At 40.4% G+C, this 16,044-nt stretch overlaps 1 protein-coding gene across 1 annotated transcript; it reads right to left on the bottom strand.

The window, feature by feature from the left end:
* Window positions 1-2,711: 2,711 nt before the first annotated feature.
* On the bottom strand, window positions 2,712-13,775 carry MMP8 (matrix metallopeptidase 8). Its single transcript, XM_036902807.2, has 10 exons — window positions 13,607-13,775; window positions 11,759-12,003; window positions 10,950-11,098; window positions 10,737-10,862; window positions 8,143-8,304; window positions 6,704-6,821; window positions 5,833-5,966; window positions 5,108-5,261; window positions 4,318-4,421; window positions 2,712-4,159 (listed from the first exon to the last, which is right to left on the bottom strand). Exons 1-10 carry the CDS (start codon window positions 13,715-13,717, stop codon window positions 4,056-4,058), a joined length of 1,407 nt encoding a protein of 468 aa, XP_036758702.2. The 5' UTR covers window positions 13,718-13,775; the 3' UTR covers window positions 2,712-4,055.
* Between the last annotated feature and the right edge of the window lie 2,269 nt (window positions 13,776-16,044).

Below are 16,044 nucleotides of genomic sequence, written 5' to 3'. Positions count from 1 at the left end.
TTCTTTTTTCTTCTGAAAAATTTTGGAAATATCTTTATGCAGATATTCTGAAATTTCATAATGATGTCTCTTGATATGGGTCTTTTTTCATTAAAATTGCTGTGTGGAAAGCATGTCCTTTCATCAGGAAAATTTCAATTCAAGGGAATTTTCCTACATTATTTCTTTGCTAATTTCTTCCCACCCATTTTTTTTCCTCTTTCTCTTTCTCTGTCAGGCCTCTTGGATTAAATCTCTGTGCTCCTAATACATCCTTTACTATTTTCCATCAACTCATTTCCTAGCTCACCAACTGAGTTTCTTATATAAGCTAAATGTTTTTTAATTTCCAAGAGCTTTTTATAGTTCTCTGAGTATCCTATTATTTACTGTGTTTTTCTTTCATATTCTATTAGTACTTTTTGCATTTAATATGCCTTATAGTCTGAGAATGTGAAGTGTTTTTAAGCTTGACATTTTCTTTTGTTCCCAGGGTTGTCTCTGTTTCTTCAAGGTTTCTTTTTTGGTGTCTGTGTTTTACATTAGGAGCTTTTATTTTCAAATGTTTGGAGACTTTTTGTGCTGTGCAATCTGTTTAAGAATGAGAGACAGGAAAGCTGACTGGAAGCTCTGTGTGCACGGGCAGAACTTGTCAGCTGACGACTTCTGGTGTGTCGAGGTGGGATGGGTCCCAGACATTTCATGATGTATTAGTTGGAAGAAGATTTGGTTGAATGTAATAGAAAAACCCAAAATAACACATGATTAATAAAATAAAAATTAATTTTTCCCTCATATAAGAGAAGTGTGGATTTGGTAGTGCAGGGTTTGTATGACAGTTCCACATCACTGGGGACATAGGCAACATCTATCTTGTTACACTACTCTCAATGTGATGCCTCATATCCCAGGTGGCTTCTCAAGCTCTGAAGACTGTGTCTGCATTACAGGCAGCAGAAAGGAGAAAGGCAGAGAAGGTAAATTCCTAGTTTCTTTCCAGAAGCTCACACCATAATCTGCTAAACATTTTGGCAAGAAATTAAATGCATGATGATATCTAGCTTTGAGTGAGGCTACAAAATGTAGGCTGTTAGCTGGATGCATTGCTACCTTAAAGGAAATTGTGGTCTTACTGCAGTGAAGGAAGGGACAATAGTGTTAATATAGGATATCAGCAACCTCTGCCATATTGAGAACTCTACAGTGTCAATATCTGTCCATTTTTTTTCTTGGGTGTTAAGTTTCTTTAGAGAAGAATCCTCCAATTTCCCATCATTTTAATCTCCCAACCACAAACATGTAGGAGATGCCTCTGGTGTCTTGGGCCACAGTCCATCCACAGCCGTCTGATTTTAGTTGCAGTGGTGGTAGACAGGTATGTGCAACTCACCTTGTTCCCACAAAGTTCAACCTTCAGCACATACTGCGTGTCTTTCTGCTTTCCACCCAGGGTATGGAGATACCATAGACCCACCCACTGGGCGAGGGACCTGGAGGATGAATGTTCTAGCTTCCTATCCACGGGAGATTTGAACAGTTGAAAGGTGATCTGTAGGCTTCTCAGGAGGTCCAGGTGGAGGGGAGTCCCAGCTGCCCACAGGAGCAGCCTGGGCAGCCCTGGTGCCAGTGCCTCCCCCTCCTCCAGCTCATTCCGTTTGCTCCCTCACTCATGCTCTTAAGGTCTGTGTCTCAAAAAAACAACCCAGCAAGTTCCTGGACTTAAGCTTTGCTTTTGAAGAAACTCAAGCTGAGAGAATAAGTCATCTTATTATTTATATTCTAAGCTTGGATTCTTACAGCTCTTGTACTCGCATGAAACTTTAAGCTTGGATTCTTACAGCTCTTGTACTCGCATGAAACTTCAGTGTAACAGCCAGAAAATTCCCAAGTTATTAAAGAAAAGAACTAAAAAAAAAACAAAACTTTTTTGAATTCTTTATTATACTTCATATTGCTGTTCACTTCCTGTGACCTCTGTGAAATATGGTTAAGGAAATAATATGAACTCAGTTCTCATTTCAGAAATATATAGATGATGTTTGAACCCAGAATCTATCATAACAAGCTCGTGTTTTTCATAACTAACAGGTGTTCTAAGAAGATGAATCTCTCATCTTCATGCCTATGAAAACTGACACTATGAGTTTTAGAAAGTCTGATGTCTGAAATTGACTCTATTCTTAAAAATGAAATATCCTGTTTAGACAGGTCCCTTGGCATTTGTTGCATTGATGCAGTTAATTATTTTTACATCTCTCTCACTTTCCCTAGCACAGTACCTGGGGCATGTAGGTAACTGATTAATTTTTGTGGAAAAAATGAATGGATGGAATGATAATATATCCTAGGTTTTTTTTTTATCATCTTGTAAAATAAATTGAGAACAATATGCTGGCATACTTGAGGGAATTTTTAAGTGACATTGAATATTTATAAAATATATCATGAACTATGAAGCAGTAACTGAAATATTAATGCCACTGTTGAAATACTTCTGACAAGGGAATAAATAATAGCAAATATATTGAATTTGCTATTCTTTTTTATATATAGTATTATAATTTAGTATTGTATATAGAATGGTAGTATAATATAAGAAATTATAGTAGATCACAAGCCACTCACTTAGTCATTTTTGAACCAGAATAAAGTACCAAATTATAACTAAATTAATTATCTGTGGGATTTAAAAACTTCAACAGAAAAAGAAAATAGGATATCCTAGTGATAAATGTTGTTTACAATTCATGTATTTATTGTAGAACAAGCTGCATATGTTCTAACAACTGAAAATATGATATTATAGTGATTTTGATGGCTGAACTAGCCATATGGTCTTACAAGTCTTAAAGTTCTTAACAGAAAGGAGCCGTTAACAAATTTATGCATCTAAGCTCAGTTTAATTCAGTTGAATATTTATTGAATTTTGTGCCCAGCACTGTTCTGTTTGTGCAGTAAATCCGACTTTTCTGTAGAGAGTGCCTCCTGAGTATCCCATGGGGAAAAAAAAAGGAACAAGAGATCCGACCAGCCCGTTTCCTTTGGACTCTAGAAGGAGACAGCGGGGAGGAGGGCAGGGAGAATGGTGCCTCCCCTTTGGCTCCTCTCCTGGGACGATGACAGTCATTCTTACTGAAGTTTCTCCTTTGTCATTGTGTGTTAATTCATTTTCTCAAGTGCACATGTACCGTATTAGCCTCCTAGCGCTGCCTTAGCAAAGTATCACACACTTGATAGCTTAAAAGAAACAAATTTATTCTTTCATAGTTCTGCAAGCTACAAGTCCAAAATCAAGGAGGGTGATGTTCTTTTCACTGAAGATTCCAGGGAGGATCCTTCCTTGCCTCTTCCTGGCTTCTGGTGGTTGCTGGCAATCCTTGACATATAGATGCATCATTCCAATCTTTGTCTCTGTCTTCACATGCCTTCTCCACTATGTGTCTGTGTCTCTCATTTTCTTATAAGGACACCAGTTCTTAGACCCACCCTAATCCAGTATCACCTCAACTTAACTGATTACATATGCAAAGACTCTGTTCCAAATAAGGTGCATTCTTAGGTACCTGGGGTTAGGACTTCATCACATCTTTCTCGTGAGACACAATTGAACCCATTACATGGTTAAAAAATATTTCTTTCCAAGAGTGGAAAATGGCACCATGTTTTCAATATGGGGGATACTGTCTACTTGTTCAGAGTCCATACTTCTAACCAAAATTCAGTGCTAAACTGCACATAGCAGACACACTTAAAACATGTTTAAAAGAATGAGCATTTTAGAAGTCAGATAAACAAGTGATGCAATGGTGAATAGTGAAGTGAAAAGAGGGCTTAATCTCTCCTTTGATAGATTCACTAACCTCAGATGGAATACATTAGAACTAAGCCTCTGCAAACAATAGAATACTCCAAATGTATTTACACTGAGCACAGGTCCAGGGAGTACACTGATAGTAAGCAATATTACTTATTGTTAAGTAAAATATAAGTAGAACACAATGTAATGAATATGAAAGTTAGATTTCCCTTCCATATTCAAAAAACGGATACCATCACATTTGATTTTGCTTCTACTTTATCTACAGTTAAGCCATTTATTGCTTCGGCCAATCCTAGTAATGCTCTGAGTATTGAGATCAAATCCATAATATCTTGTTTCACTGAAGAAATGAAAAAAATCTATCAAAGAAAGAAAGATAATATATTGAATTAGCTTGTAGAAGTAAGATTTCAGATGTTTTCAATTAAAAAGACCTCACTTCTGTCCCAATATAACATTCAACTGCAAATGTGCTATTTAAAAAATTTAAATAAATTAGTAGTTTTTTTCTACTTACCATCCTTCTGGAAAACTGCATCAACTCTATTTCCTATTCCTTCAAAGGTACTTTCTATGCTTTTGGGATAACCTGGTTCCATGGACTGTTTTTCATTATCATAGCTGATGAGAAAAAAAATGTACCATGTTTTAAGAAAAGTACAGTGTATAATGATAATTTTCTTTAAATTGTGTATACTTTACAAAGTGCCTTCACACATATTTTCTGTCTTCACAATGTTCTATTTACTGGGACTAAGAATGGCTAGCTTCTCTACCTCTACCTAAGAGTACATACCTACTTATAAAATATATGGGTATCATTAATACTGAAATAGGATTCTGATTGCTGGTGCAGTGTTATTTTAAAAAAGAAAAGCTTATATTTTCTAAGACTTTTACTTAAATGGTAAACGTTTCTGTTTCTCTCTCTCTCTGAATAGATATAAATAATAAGTCCAACTTGGGCACCAAATTTTGTAGGCTATTAGGATAACTTTTGCTTGAGCATGTTAGAATTTAACTTGTAAATGAGAATTAGCCTCTTTCTTTGCATCTCATCCTGGAGCTATGTTAAGGTTTACTTTATTTCATCATATGGAATCTTTAATACCATTGTGCAGGCATTTAAATTTTATAAAAATGAAATTTTCAAAAGCCATAGCAACATGAATCCTCTTGAGAAAAAGAATGCTTATCAAAGATCAACTGGATTTTTTCAAACCTTCAGCTACCTGATCATTAATGGTTTACAGATAGGGCAAAAATCATAGATTTCTATCTGTATTTGAAAAAATAGTCTACTTTACCTCCAGAATTGGTTGTTTACAAAGAAGTATGTTTTTGTCCTGTAGAAAGCAGCTGCATCAATTGCTTGGACACTGCTTGGGAAGCCATAGTTTGATATATTCTTGGGATAACCTTGCTGAATGTCGTAGCCATTCAGAGCCCAGTACTGGTTGCCTGTCAATGGTTCAGGTTATGTGTTAGATAAAGTTCTTCCATTCCTAAAAAATAATGTATACCACACTTCTTTGTCTTTACATAAATTCATCAAGTTGTGAAATTGGAACAACCTTACAAAGATAAAGGTGATTAAGTTCTTGAATTAATGATAGCCCTAGTGGTTCCCCAGCACCTATAAAAAAATTTTAACTTCTTAGCCTGACATTCAGGGCTCTACAATAGGGTGTCTTACCTCATGTGAGTTTTATAAAGAAATTAAATTACAGCCTTAAGGAATCTTAGAAAATTACATCTGGGATGAGAGTAGAAAGACCCTTAAGGTTGTCTAAAAAGGTTTTTCATTTTGTAGATGAGAAAACTAAGGTCAGAAGAGGGTACAACCTGCTCAAGTTCTCACTTGTTAGTGACAGACATGAGACTCAGCCGCTAACCCGTGTCTCTTGACAGAAGCTGGGCAGCCTAACACCGGCTGATTGGCTCACCGCCTCTGAACCCGGAAGGGACTTCAAGGAAGTCCTTCCCCTCCCTTTGTGAAGAACTTAATAAGATGAAAACCTTAGGCAGTTACCTTTAAATAGGAAAATTAGGTCCTTGTCAAAATCCTCATAAGCAGCCTGTATACCGTTTGGCAGGGATGGCCAGAATAGAGAAATAAAATTGAGTTCGACATTCTGTAGCTGAGGATGCTTTCTCCAGAAGTACCTAATTGAACACAAGGCAGAAAACAAACACTCACAAGAGGCGCATAAGCAGCTTTGGTGAGTCTTGTCTGGTATGGCCCCTTGTAAGATTGCTGGGAGGTTATGACAGTCTCAGGAATGCAGTTTCTGGATAGTGACCAACACATGGCCAGTGCTTTATGGTGTTATTATCCATCTGGAGAATGCTTTAAAGTTTTCAGAAGAGTAACCTTATTTGGTTATATTTTGCACTGTCCCCTCCTCGTACAGCGACAAGTCTCAATGTGTAAGCCTCTTTCATTTTTGTTCCTACAAAATGATGAGGGTATTGAAAATATCCCTGTGAAAGTACTAGAAGTACACTCAGCCTGTGTTTATGGAACCATGAAATAGCTAATGGAAAACTGAAAAATTCAACCAGATGATTTGTCCTGCAGTGTATTAAGTGATAGTTTCCATTTACTTCATTGAATTGGGATGGAACTGAAGGATATTTTGGTGTCTGGTAAAGCCAGCTAGACTTCCCCGGCAGCTAGAACCTGTCAGTTAACATCAGCACAACATCTGAGTGTTTATGAATGTTTTCAGCTTTGTTCTTCTCCTGGATGACTTAAGTTGCCAAAAATGCTATAAATTCCAATGAGATGTATGTGTAGAATTCAAAGGAAAAGCAGAGTCATGTGTAATATGTGACTTAATTAGAATCTAGTTTTAAGTTATGCCAGGAAAAGGAGTTGGGGGGGGGGTTCAATCTTATACTTGTCTTTAAAGAATAGTATTTCTCCTCGCAGTGTGGTGATAGCATCAAAGGTCAGTCTGGGGTCACAGGCTGTGGGTGTGGTTGGTCCAGTTGGTTGTACAGGGTTGCTTGAAGGTCCTGAAAAAAAAAAAAGAGCTTTTCATAAGTATAAGTCTAGTGTGACTCTTAGTGTACTTCAGACACCTCTCAGGACAGTGACAGGTTTTCACTGGAAGAGAAATGCTGCCAGACTATCCCACTTACTAAGTGGGATAAGGCATTAAAACAACTGTACATTTGGCCCTCCTAAAGCTATTATTTTGTTAAGAAAAATAAATGTAATGGTGATTTTCAGAGACAGTTTCAGGTTAAAGGGTGAAGTAAGGAAATCTGAATTCTATGGCCCTCCCCGTTAAAATCCTAACCCCACCCCTCTCCCCCTTCCTGGTTCCTCCTCCTGTGTTTTGGTCACTCAGTACAGGCCTCGCCCTTCCTCACTGAAGTCCACCTTTGGGAAAATAGCTGGGATCAGTCTTTTACCCCACAGCACAAATCTGAGTCAAATTTTAGTGATATTTTTTCTGTAAGTGTTTGCATTTTATTATTTTTTTCTTATTGCAGAAATAAGGGCTACGTTAATAACTAAGAGGACTTAAAACATAGGTGAGCAATGAAGGAGGTGTTTTCATGGGGAAAGGCACCGGGGAGCAGAGGAGTAGGTCTCCTCATTCCTGAAAATCCTACTGTCAAGAAAAAGTTCCCTAGCTGTGGTACGCTGGTACTCTTGGTTTTGTGACGCCGCCCGCCAGCGAGGGGAGAGTGCTTTCCTCAGTTCCATTCTGCTCCCCTCCGCACCTTAGAGACCTCCTCTCGTTGCCTGTTCCTACTCACAGCCACTAGGGGGCAGGAGGGCACGAGGGAGGAGAGACAGCATGGTCTTACGAAACTGTGTTCGTTACAACAGGGCCAAAGGCCTCTCTATCCCTTCCTGAAAAGTATCAGTCATGCCTTTAGTAAATGTTTTTTTCCCTCTGTATTCCATTTCCATGGCTCTCCTTCCCCCATAGACAACAATCTTAATGTGTTCAATATATATCTTTTTGTTGGCATGGTTCTTGAAAATGCCTTATCTCTATGCATTTTTAATTTATGCAGATTCATATTTTGTGTACTTTAAATCATACACTACGTAATAGGTATCATTCTGGTTCTTTTCCATGAGGCACATGTTTTAAAGACCCACCTATCTATGTTGTTGCCATATGTGCATCTAACTCAGTGCCTCTCACGGCAGGTTGTTCCTCTCTGGAGGGCCTCCTCCACATGTCATCTGTACGTGCTCCCCCTGACAGACTCCCAGGTGCCCTCCAACTTCCACCGCCACAGACAATGCTGCAATGAACATTCTTGACATACTCAGGTCTCATCATGTACTATAGTGTCCTTCAGATGACCTTACCGTAGAGAGCCTGGATGCCATTGATGTCATCTTGAGGGAGTAAGAAGGTTCTGGGGTCACTGTAAGCGTAGGTGGGATACATCAAGGCACCAGGGTCAGAGGAGTGAGAGAGCCCCAAGGAATGGCCAAACTCATGGGCAGCGACAGGAAACAAGTGGTAATCTGGAATGCAAGCACGTGTGGTGAATGGCTCCGCGCAGAGCCAAGGGTGGTGGAAATCAGGTCCGAAGGAACGCAGCTTCCAGGCCAAACCTGCCTGGAGAAACAGCCTTTCCGTGCCTGTCTTTTTCACTTTCCCTCCAAAGAAATGGAGATTGGAAGGAATCAAGGTAGGGGCTATAGGTTGAGATTTGGTGAGTCTGAGCTTCTCATAAAATCTTGGAATCAGGAAAAACTGTCTTATTTTGATTCCCATATTTCATGGATGTGGACCTGAAGTTTAAAGAAATGATGGCAGAGCCATCACAGTTCTCATGACCCTCAGAAGCCTTCTCCTCTTTTGGGGCCACACCCACCCCTCCCCAGTCTCCCAAGCCCCTGGCCCCATTAGTAGAATCTCAATGAACAATTAGACTAGTTAGAAAATGAGTCTGCTAGGCAGCAGAGTACCCTTGATGCAGAGCTGACTTGCTGGGCTCCATCATCACCATGGTGGAGCACCAATGTTTCCCTGATTCTGGACTCTCCAAGGAGCTTCAGGAATTCTCCACCAGAAAGGGTCAAACCCCGCCTCTTATTGCTCCCCTTCCTCATCTTTTAACTTCCATGAGCTTAATGCCTTTCACAAATATGAACTTAAAAACTTCCAAGGCTTGCACTTCCTATCAAATAAGTCCCATGCTTCTTAGCCAAGTCCAGGATTGAGGGTTTGATTTCTGATGTGAATCCTTCACACCAGCCACTCTATGTGCCACCTCAAACACACTGCGTTTTGTTACATGCCTTCTTGAAAAAAATAATCTCAGTTGTAAAGTACTTTCTAGATGCTGGGAAGTGTAATGCTATTAAATCCTCACTATATCTTTATGAATTATTGTCAGAAATATTTATGCAATAAAGGAACTGATGCCCACAGATTTTGAATACTTAGTTACTGGTCTTGCACCTAGTAAGTGGTACACCTGGTGTCAAAACGCTGTGTGATGGCAGGACCTGTGCTCTTACTGTAATATTCAACTTCCTGTTGATAACTATCCTAGTAAAACTTTATCCATGCTCCATGACTTGCTTTCTTGATTATCATATCCTTCCAATTTTGCATTCATGAATGCATTTCAAGAAACAGCTTTGAGTGCATGGAGTATTGTGCAAAGGGCTCTGGGGATTTGTCATGATGTATAGTCTAGAAGAGGATGTGTATGCAAATAACTTGATGCACAGAATAATGAGGAGAGCAATTAGAGAAGGAGAAACAAAGGTTGTTAGGATTTTTAGGAGTAAGTCCTCATTTCCAGATGAGAGACAAGACAGGGTGGCATTTGACAGCATGAAAAGAGAGATTTTGAAAGGTTGTGGTGGGGGAAGGGCACTTGAGGAAAAGAAAGCAATGTGAGCAAATGTAGGGAATTCAGACAGCACCTGGTGTGATCTAGGAATGGGGCAAGTACCATGCAGCTGCCCTATGTGAAATATGAACACAAGCCATGAGAGATGATGTGGGAAGATCACCAAGAACCTTCAATGCCAAGTAAAGGTATTTGGACATTGTTTGATCCAGAAGATGTAAACACTGTAAGTTCTAAACTGGAGAGTAATGTAATCCAAGATGGGCTTTCCAAAGACAAACCTTGCTGCAGTTTGGGAAAAATTAGAGGGAGGAAGATTGGAGGTAAACAGTCCAGGGGAGAATCTGGATCATTGAGTTCACTTGAGAGGTAATGACCTTCTGAACTAGTGGGGAGAGCAAAGTAGTGGTTTAGATACACCTGACTTAGCCTCAATTCTTCCCTTCAGGTGGCCCAACTCTACTTATTCTGAGCTTTTGCCCAAAATGGGGGTTTGCTATATAGGAATATACCATTGAAAAAGAGCTCCATCGAGTTGAAATGCTAGATAAAAAAAGATGGCTGCTCTTTTTAAAGTGGGGCAGTTTTCTAAATTAACTCGATTGTTTATGATTTTTAAAAAATAGGGACATTTTCCAAACATCATTAAGTTTCAGAATATTAAAAGAAAGATAACTGAAGCAGGAGTCAGCAACTTTTCTGTAAAGGTCCTATAAATATTTCAGGTTTTGTGAGCCATATGCTCTCTGTCACAATGACTCAACTCTGCTGTTGTGATGAGAAAACAGCCATAGATGATATGTAAGTGCAGCCTAGCTCCATAAAGTATATACTTTATCTATACAAACAGGGCCAGGCAGGAGTTAGCCATGGTCTGCAGCTTTCTACAAGGTCAGTAATTAGCTTCAGGATTTTTTTTTTAAACCTAAATTGACTTAGCATACTGAGTAGCAGAATTTTTAAATGATTATTTTGTGAGAATTTGACATGTTAACAATAATTTGGATGCTTGTGTGTGTGGTGGTAGGGATTCTAATGTGGCAAAAGTTTATTCCAAAGCTGCATGTTGCAAAACCTTGGTTAACTTACTTTCTGAGGTTGTGGTCCATGTTTCATCTGCATCAAAATGAGCATCTCCACCAATACCTGGGCCTGGCTGAAAGGCGTGAGCAAGAATTCCATTGGCTCCATCGAAAGGAGAATTGTCACCGTGATCTGAAATACAACATTCTGTAGTAAGCCCTTGCCGAGTCTCAGTTTGTCCAGGGAAAGCAAGATTAAGCATGACTGCTTCAAGCCTACCTCCTCGGAAAAAAGCAATGTTGATGTCTGCTTCTCCTTCTGTGAGCTTGGTGAAGGTCAGGGGCGACACACGGCTCCAGACTTTAAAGGCTTCCTCAATAAGTGCTTCCACATCAGCCTTTGACAGTTGTGAGGTATAGTCAGTAATCCTTCAACACGAGAAGATGTATGGAGGGTTCATTACTGGTTACAACAGCAGTCCATCCACAGACAGAGTTTCTCCATTTTGGAAGTAAACTGCGTATGTGAGGTGCTACTACTATAAGGAGAGATTTTGCCAGACTCAGGGCGGAAGACAGACACAGGCTCTGGACCAGTTATTACATGTCTTTAAACTCAGTTTCTTCATTTGTAAAATGAGGATAACAGAATAGTACCCTGATGATATGGTTGTTGTGGGGATTAAACATGTATATTTAGTTCACTACTTGGTAAATAGTCATATTCGACAAATATTGCATATCATCATTATTATTATCAGAATGCATGAAATGTGGGGGTAGATTCTCTCCAACAATGACAAAGCCTTTTTTTGGATCCTAAGGTGAGTTCTTACAGAGACAGTCTAACATTGCCAGAGTCTCTCAGATTGTTGGAGATGGGAGACAAAAATGGCAGACTTTGGAATGAGAAGAGCTGGTAGCAGCTTTCCCTGTTATCTCATCCTCATTCACTAGCCTCAACCCTGCAAGGGCAGGGATGCTTATTTGCCTTCAGTGTAACTTAAGTTCTAGAACAGTGCCTGGCACATCATAAGAGCACAATACACATTCCTGAAGGGATGAATTCTGAAACTCTAGGAATATTACCTGTAGGTCAGGTTAGTTTGTTCCCACTTGGGGTGTCCTGGAGTTAACATAAAATCCCCATTATCAGGCACTCCACAGCGAGGCTTTTCCATCATCTCCAGCGTTTCCTTATCTGGCTTGCCTGTCACCTTCAACCCAAAGAATAGCTGCATTTCCTTAAGCTTTTCAACAATCACACTGGTGCTCTTCTTCCTTTCAGACTGGTATCTGTTCCTTGGTAATTGGTAGAACTTCTCTAGGTAATTCTGGACAAAGAAACAGATAAGGGGACTTGCTGTGAAATTACCTTTGGTTCTCTGGGCGTTTTGTATTCCTTTCTAAGTTACTGCAGACTTACAGCATTCTAATAACCTGATGGTCACAAGGAACAAACACTCAAAGGAGTAGGCTGACTTTGAGATGCCTGTGCATAAATACAAGCATTTCATAAAGGATGAGGTCCGAGTCCCCATGCAGAATACTCGTACCGAGTCAGGAGATTGCTTTCTTCTTTTATTAAAGACAAACAAACAAACAACCCCCAAAACAGAAACTGGCACTAGCATTTCTTGACTTCTTGAAGTATTAGTAGTACCAATACAGATTTTCTCTTTTAAACCTCTTCTCACTACTGCAGAGAAGGTTTAGTCATCCTATTAAGAAATGGAAGCACAGGGAAGGAAGGAACTTGCCAAGATGACAATTCAGGTCTCAACTCACCACGTTGCTACTCAAACAGAATCGACAATTTCAAAAGAACTCCAAATACATCTTGGGGAAACGGCAGCATCTTTGATATTTGCATTTTATCCACCCCAGTAACTCTTTTGCAAGGAGCCAGCACCCATTTGCAGGTAAAGGTTCTGAGGGGTGTTAAGCCAATCATAAGGCTTCTTTCTCTCACCTTAAGCAGCCTCTGAACACCTGGCACTTCGCAAAGGATGTAAGAGAGTCCTTCTGTGCTCTCACTGGCTTTAGCAACACGCAGGCTTGGGTTCACATGTTAGGTTGGCATGTATGAACTCTGAGTTCTTAGACACACCACTGAACTGTCTTAAGATTCACTTTAGTCTCTAAAGTGGAAAAAATAATACTGCCTCAGAGGGATCCCATGAGGATGACATGGGAAAATGTTTGTGAAATGCTCAGCAGGTGCCTGGCAGAGGAAGCACTCAGTGATCTCTAGCTATTAGCCAGAGGTTAATATTACTATTTTAAGAGACATTTAAAAAAAAAGAAAGAATAAAGTGCGTTTCTAAAAATGTAATGCTAAGAGAATTGGGTGTGACCTCCTTGTGACAGCATTCCCTTGTGTTTCTTAAAAAATTTGGCCTGACTTTCATACTGTGAAACAATGGAAAAAAGATTGGTTCCGCTTTTATAATGCTTCCAAGAGTTCATAAGCTGGTGTTAGGAAACCTGATGACCCTAGAAACTGATCTCTAATTCCTTATAATTTCCCATCCTCGTGCCAGCTTGTACGCTTGGCATTTTGGGCTGCCAAGACAAGTCCAGATAAAAAGTATCAGACACGCAGTAACTGCGTTATAGATATCCTGGAAGGAAAAATCTTAAGTGAGATAGAAAATCATTTAGTTTTGTAAATAAAATCATTCCTTCTAAAAGGGTTCCCCAGTTGGAGGCAGCTCAGCAGCAGTATTTTCCCCAGGTTTGAAGAGCCCATCTTGTTTTCATGCCTGCCTTTTTAGAGGACCCAGCTTGGAACCCTTCAAATCACTGAAATGAGGTGTTCAAGCTCAAACAAATAACCCACAAAATTTCTTTTTGGTTGTTTTAACTAAAAAAGGAAATGACCCACACTTGTTCCTATAACCAGCAAATCAACCACCCACCTGATAGCCAATTTACCTGAACAACTTCTATATTTTTCTCTTCCGCAGATTCAGAAGGCACTGGAAAGGCCCTGGAAAGCTGCATGTGGAGTAAGAGCAGAAGTGGAAGCATCTTCAGACTGAACATGGTTCTTTCACCAAACACTACCTCTCCTTGCCTTTCTGCCCCTCTGGGTTCACAGTATCATATGTCATTCATAGCTCTCTTCTGGTCCCTTATAAAGCAGTGTCCTAAGCAATTGCTACACCAGGAATATGAAGCAATGCAGGTTAACTACACTTACACTTTCACAATGTTCTAATGTGATTTAGTGCCCCAAAATGGGGGACTCTTTCAACAGAGAAAAAGTACAACATGCTACTCCTTGCTTTTGGGGTTTTTGATCAGATATTTAATTTTGCAAAATTATCTGGTCAAGGAAAAGGAACAGGAGACTCAATCCTGAAGTTAATGAAGAGCAGTTATCTGTGGGTTTGCATTTTCTAGGTCTGTAAGATGCTGAGGCTGTGTTATTTCATGCAGGAGTATGTTGTTAGGTTAGCAGTAGGCATCTTAGGACCCAATAACCCAATCCGAGAGTCTCTGTCCTTACCCACTGTGGATAAAATGAGAGTTCCTGTGGCCAGGATTCTCACCTGGCCATGGTTGACAAGCTCACTGCACACCTGTGGGCAATACATGGTTCTTGACTCTATAAAAGAGCTCCGCCCAGTGCTCTGGGCATGACATGGAGGCACGGCTGCAAGGCTGCAGGAGAGTAGAGCAGAGCAGAGACTGGAGTGGTGGCAGCACTGAGGACAGAGGCCCAGAGGAGGGCTGTGCGGGACAGCTGTGCAGACAGAGGGGCCCAGAGGCAGAGACCGGCTTGCTGCATGCAGACTTGCTCTGAGTGAACGGGATTTTAGTGACTGACCTGCCACCTGGAAATAAAGTTGGGTATAACCCTTTCACCCCAAGAACATTTTGCTGTCATTTTCTTTGGTCACATTGAATCCATAGTGAACCTGCCGGGGGCTGAAACCCATTGGCAAGACACCCACCCTTGCCGTGTGCAAGGGGACTGTGCCCAGTGTGTTGGCTCAAAGCAGGGTTTACATGGGAATCCTGGAGCAGCCTCTGGGGCATGTGGTTTTGGCATCAGTGTGTTAGAAAATCCCCAGTCTGCAAGCTGGATTTTCAACAGGAAATACCAAAAAAGCAATACTGATGATAATAACAAGCGTTTGTTGAATATCATATACCCGCTATACATACTGTGTATATATATATTATCTCCTTATATGGCCTTGGGGGGTAGAGGCTATTGTTTCCTGCATTTTGCAGATAAAATCAAATGCAAAGAATTGAGACCATTTGCACAAGTCACAGCTCAGTTTGAGAGTTTGACGAGGAGCCAGGATTCAGCTGCAGGTGGTATGTCAGTGAGAACGGGCTTGCAGCTCCTAGATCAGGCTTCACTTTATAGTCTTTATTCTACTTGGGTGCCCGGCCGGCCCATAATGGAGCTGTAACTCTATGCTTGCAACGACTGGGAGACTTTGGCTTGTCTTCAAGAAGAAGACGGGGGAGAATGAGAGGTCCTGTGTTTCTAGGGGAAATGATGCTGAGAGAGGGTTTTCAGACAATGTGGCTACATAGGAAGATGTATTGGTCAGAGACCCTTGGGCATGCTTTCCAAATCACGTCACCTGGTCCCACTTATTTAACTCTACTATTCATGTAGATCATGATAACACACAATCTCTGTATATATTTATTCACATATACTCTGCAAGGGCAGACATTTTTGTGTACAAACGTATATATCAACATGTATGATGCATAATGTGTTAGTATGTAAGTAGCTTCTTTGTTTGAAATGCAAGGGTGTGTGACTCAGTTCCCTCCTGATGTTTCTTAGGAACTTTGTAAACAGTCCAAAGAAATGTGTCTTGGGTTAGAACGTATCTGGACAGCAGATAAATGTTCATGATGTAGATACCTGCACTCACTCAATATTTCCTACCACCCACCACATGCCAGGTGCTGTGATGAGTACTACATTATTGGAGATAAGTCAATAGCAGGTCAGATGAAATGCTGTGGGAATCTGGAGGAAAGAGCAATGGTGGGGATAGGTGGAATCAAGGAAGGCTACATGATGGACATGGAATATGACCTGGATCCGGAAGGAGAAATACCATGTGGGTGTGAAGAGATGCGGTGATCTGTTCCCGCAAAAAATGATGCGTGTGATGAACTTCCCCACAAGTTGTTCAATGTGTTCTACGGTTAGATCACGCTAACCTTCCCCACGTGCACGACATCATGAGGAAGTTATAATGTGGCTTCCTCCACATTAGCGCTTTAGTGAAAACATCTTTTCTCACTGAATGGGAATGCTGTACGTTGGTCTACCCTGTGTTGAGTTACTTTGACGCAGTGGCTTGTTTACAAGGCTTATGAGTGTAGTT

Source organism: Manis pentadactyla, chromosome 13, assembly GCF_030020395.1.
Source record: "Manis pentadactyla isolate mManPen7 chromosome 13, mManPen7.hap1, whole genome shotgun sequence".
Classification (NCBI taxonomy): domain Eukaryota; kingdom Metazoa; phylum Chordata; class Mammalia; order Pholidota; family Manidae; genus Manis; species Manis pentadactyla.
This window is presented reverse-complemented; position numbering and strand designations above follow the sequence as displayed.

What these genes read in the sequence shown, in the direction of transcription:
- MMP8 (XM_036902807.2), bottom strand. Translation starts at nt 13,717, where the DNA reads ATGTTCAGTCTGAAGATGCTTCCACTTCTGCTCTTACTCCACATGCAG. An exon ending in CATTGCTTTTTTCCGAGGAG is followed by an intron (nt 10,863 to 10,949) that starts GTAGGCTTGAAG and finishes GTTGTATTTCAG; the next exon opens with ATCACGGTGACAATTCTCCT. An exon ending in GTAAACAACCAATTCTGGAG is followed by an intron (nt 4,422 to 5,107) that starts GTAAAGTAGACT and finishes TTTTCTCATCAG; the next exon opens with CTATGATAATGAAAAACAGT.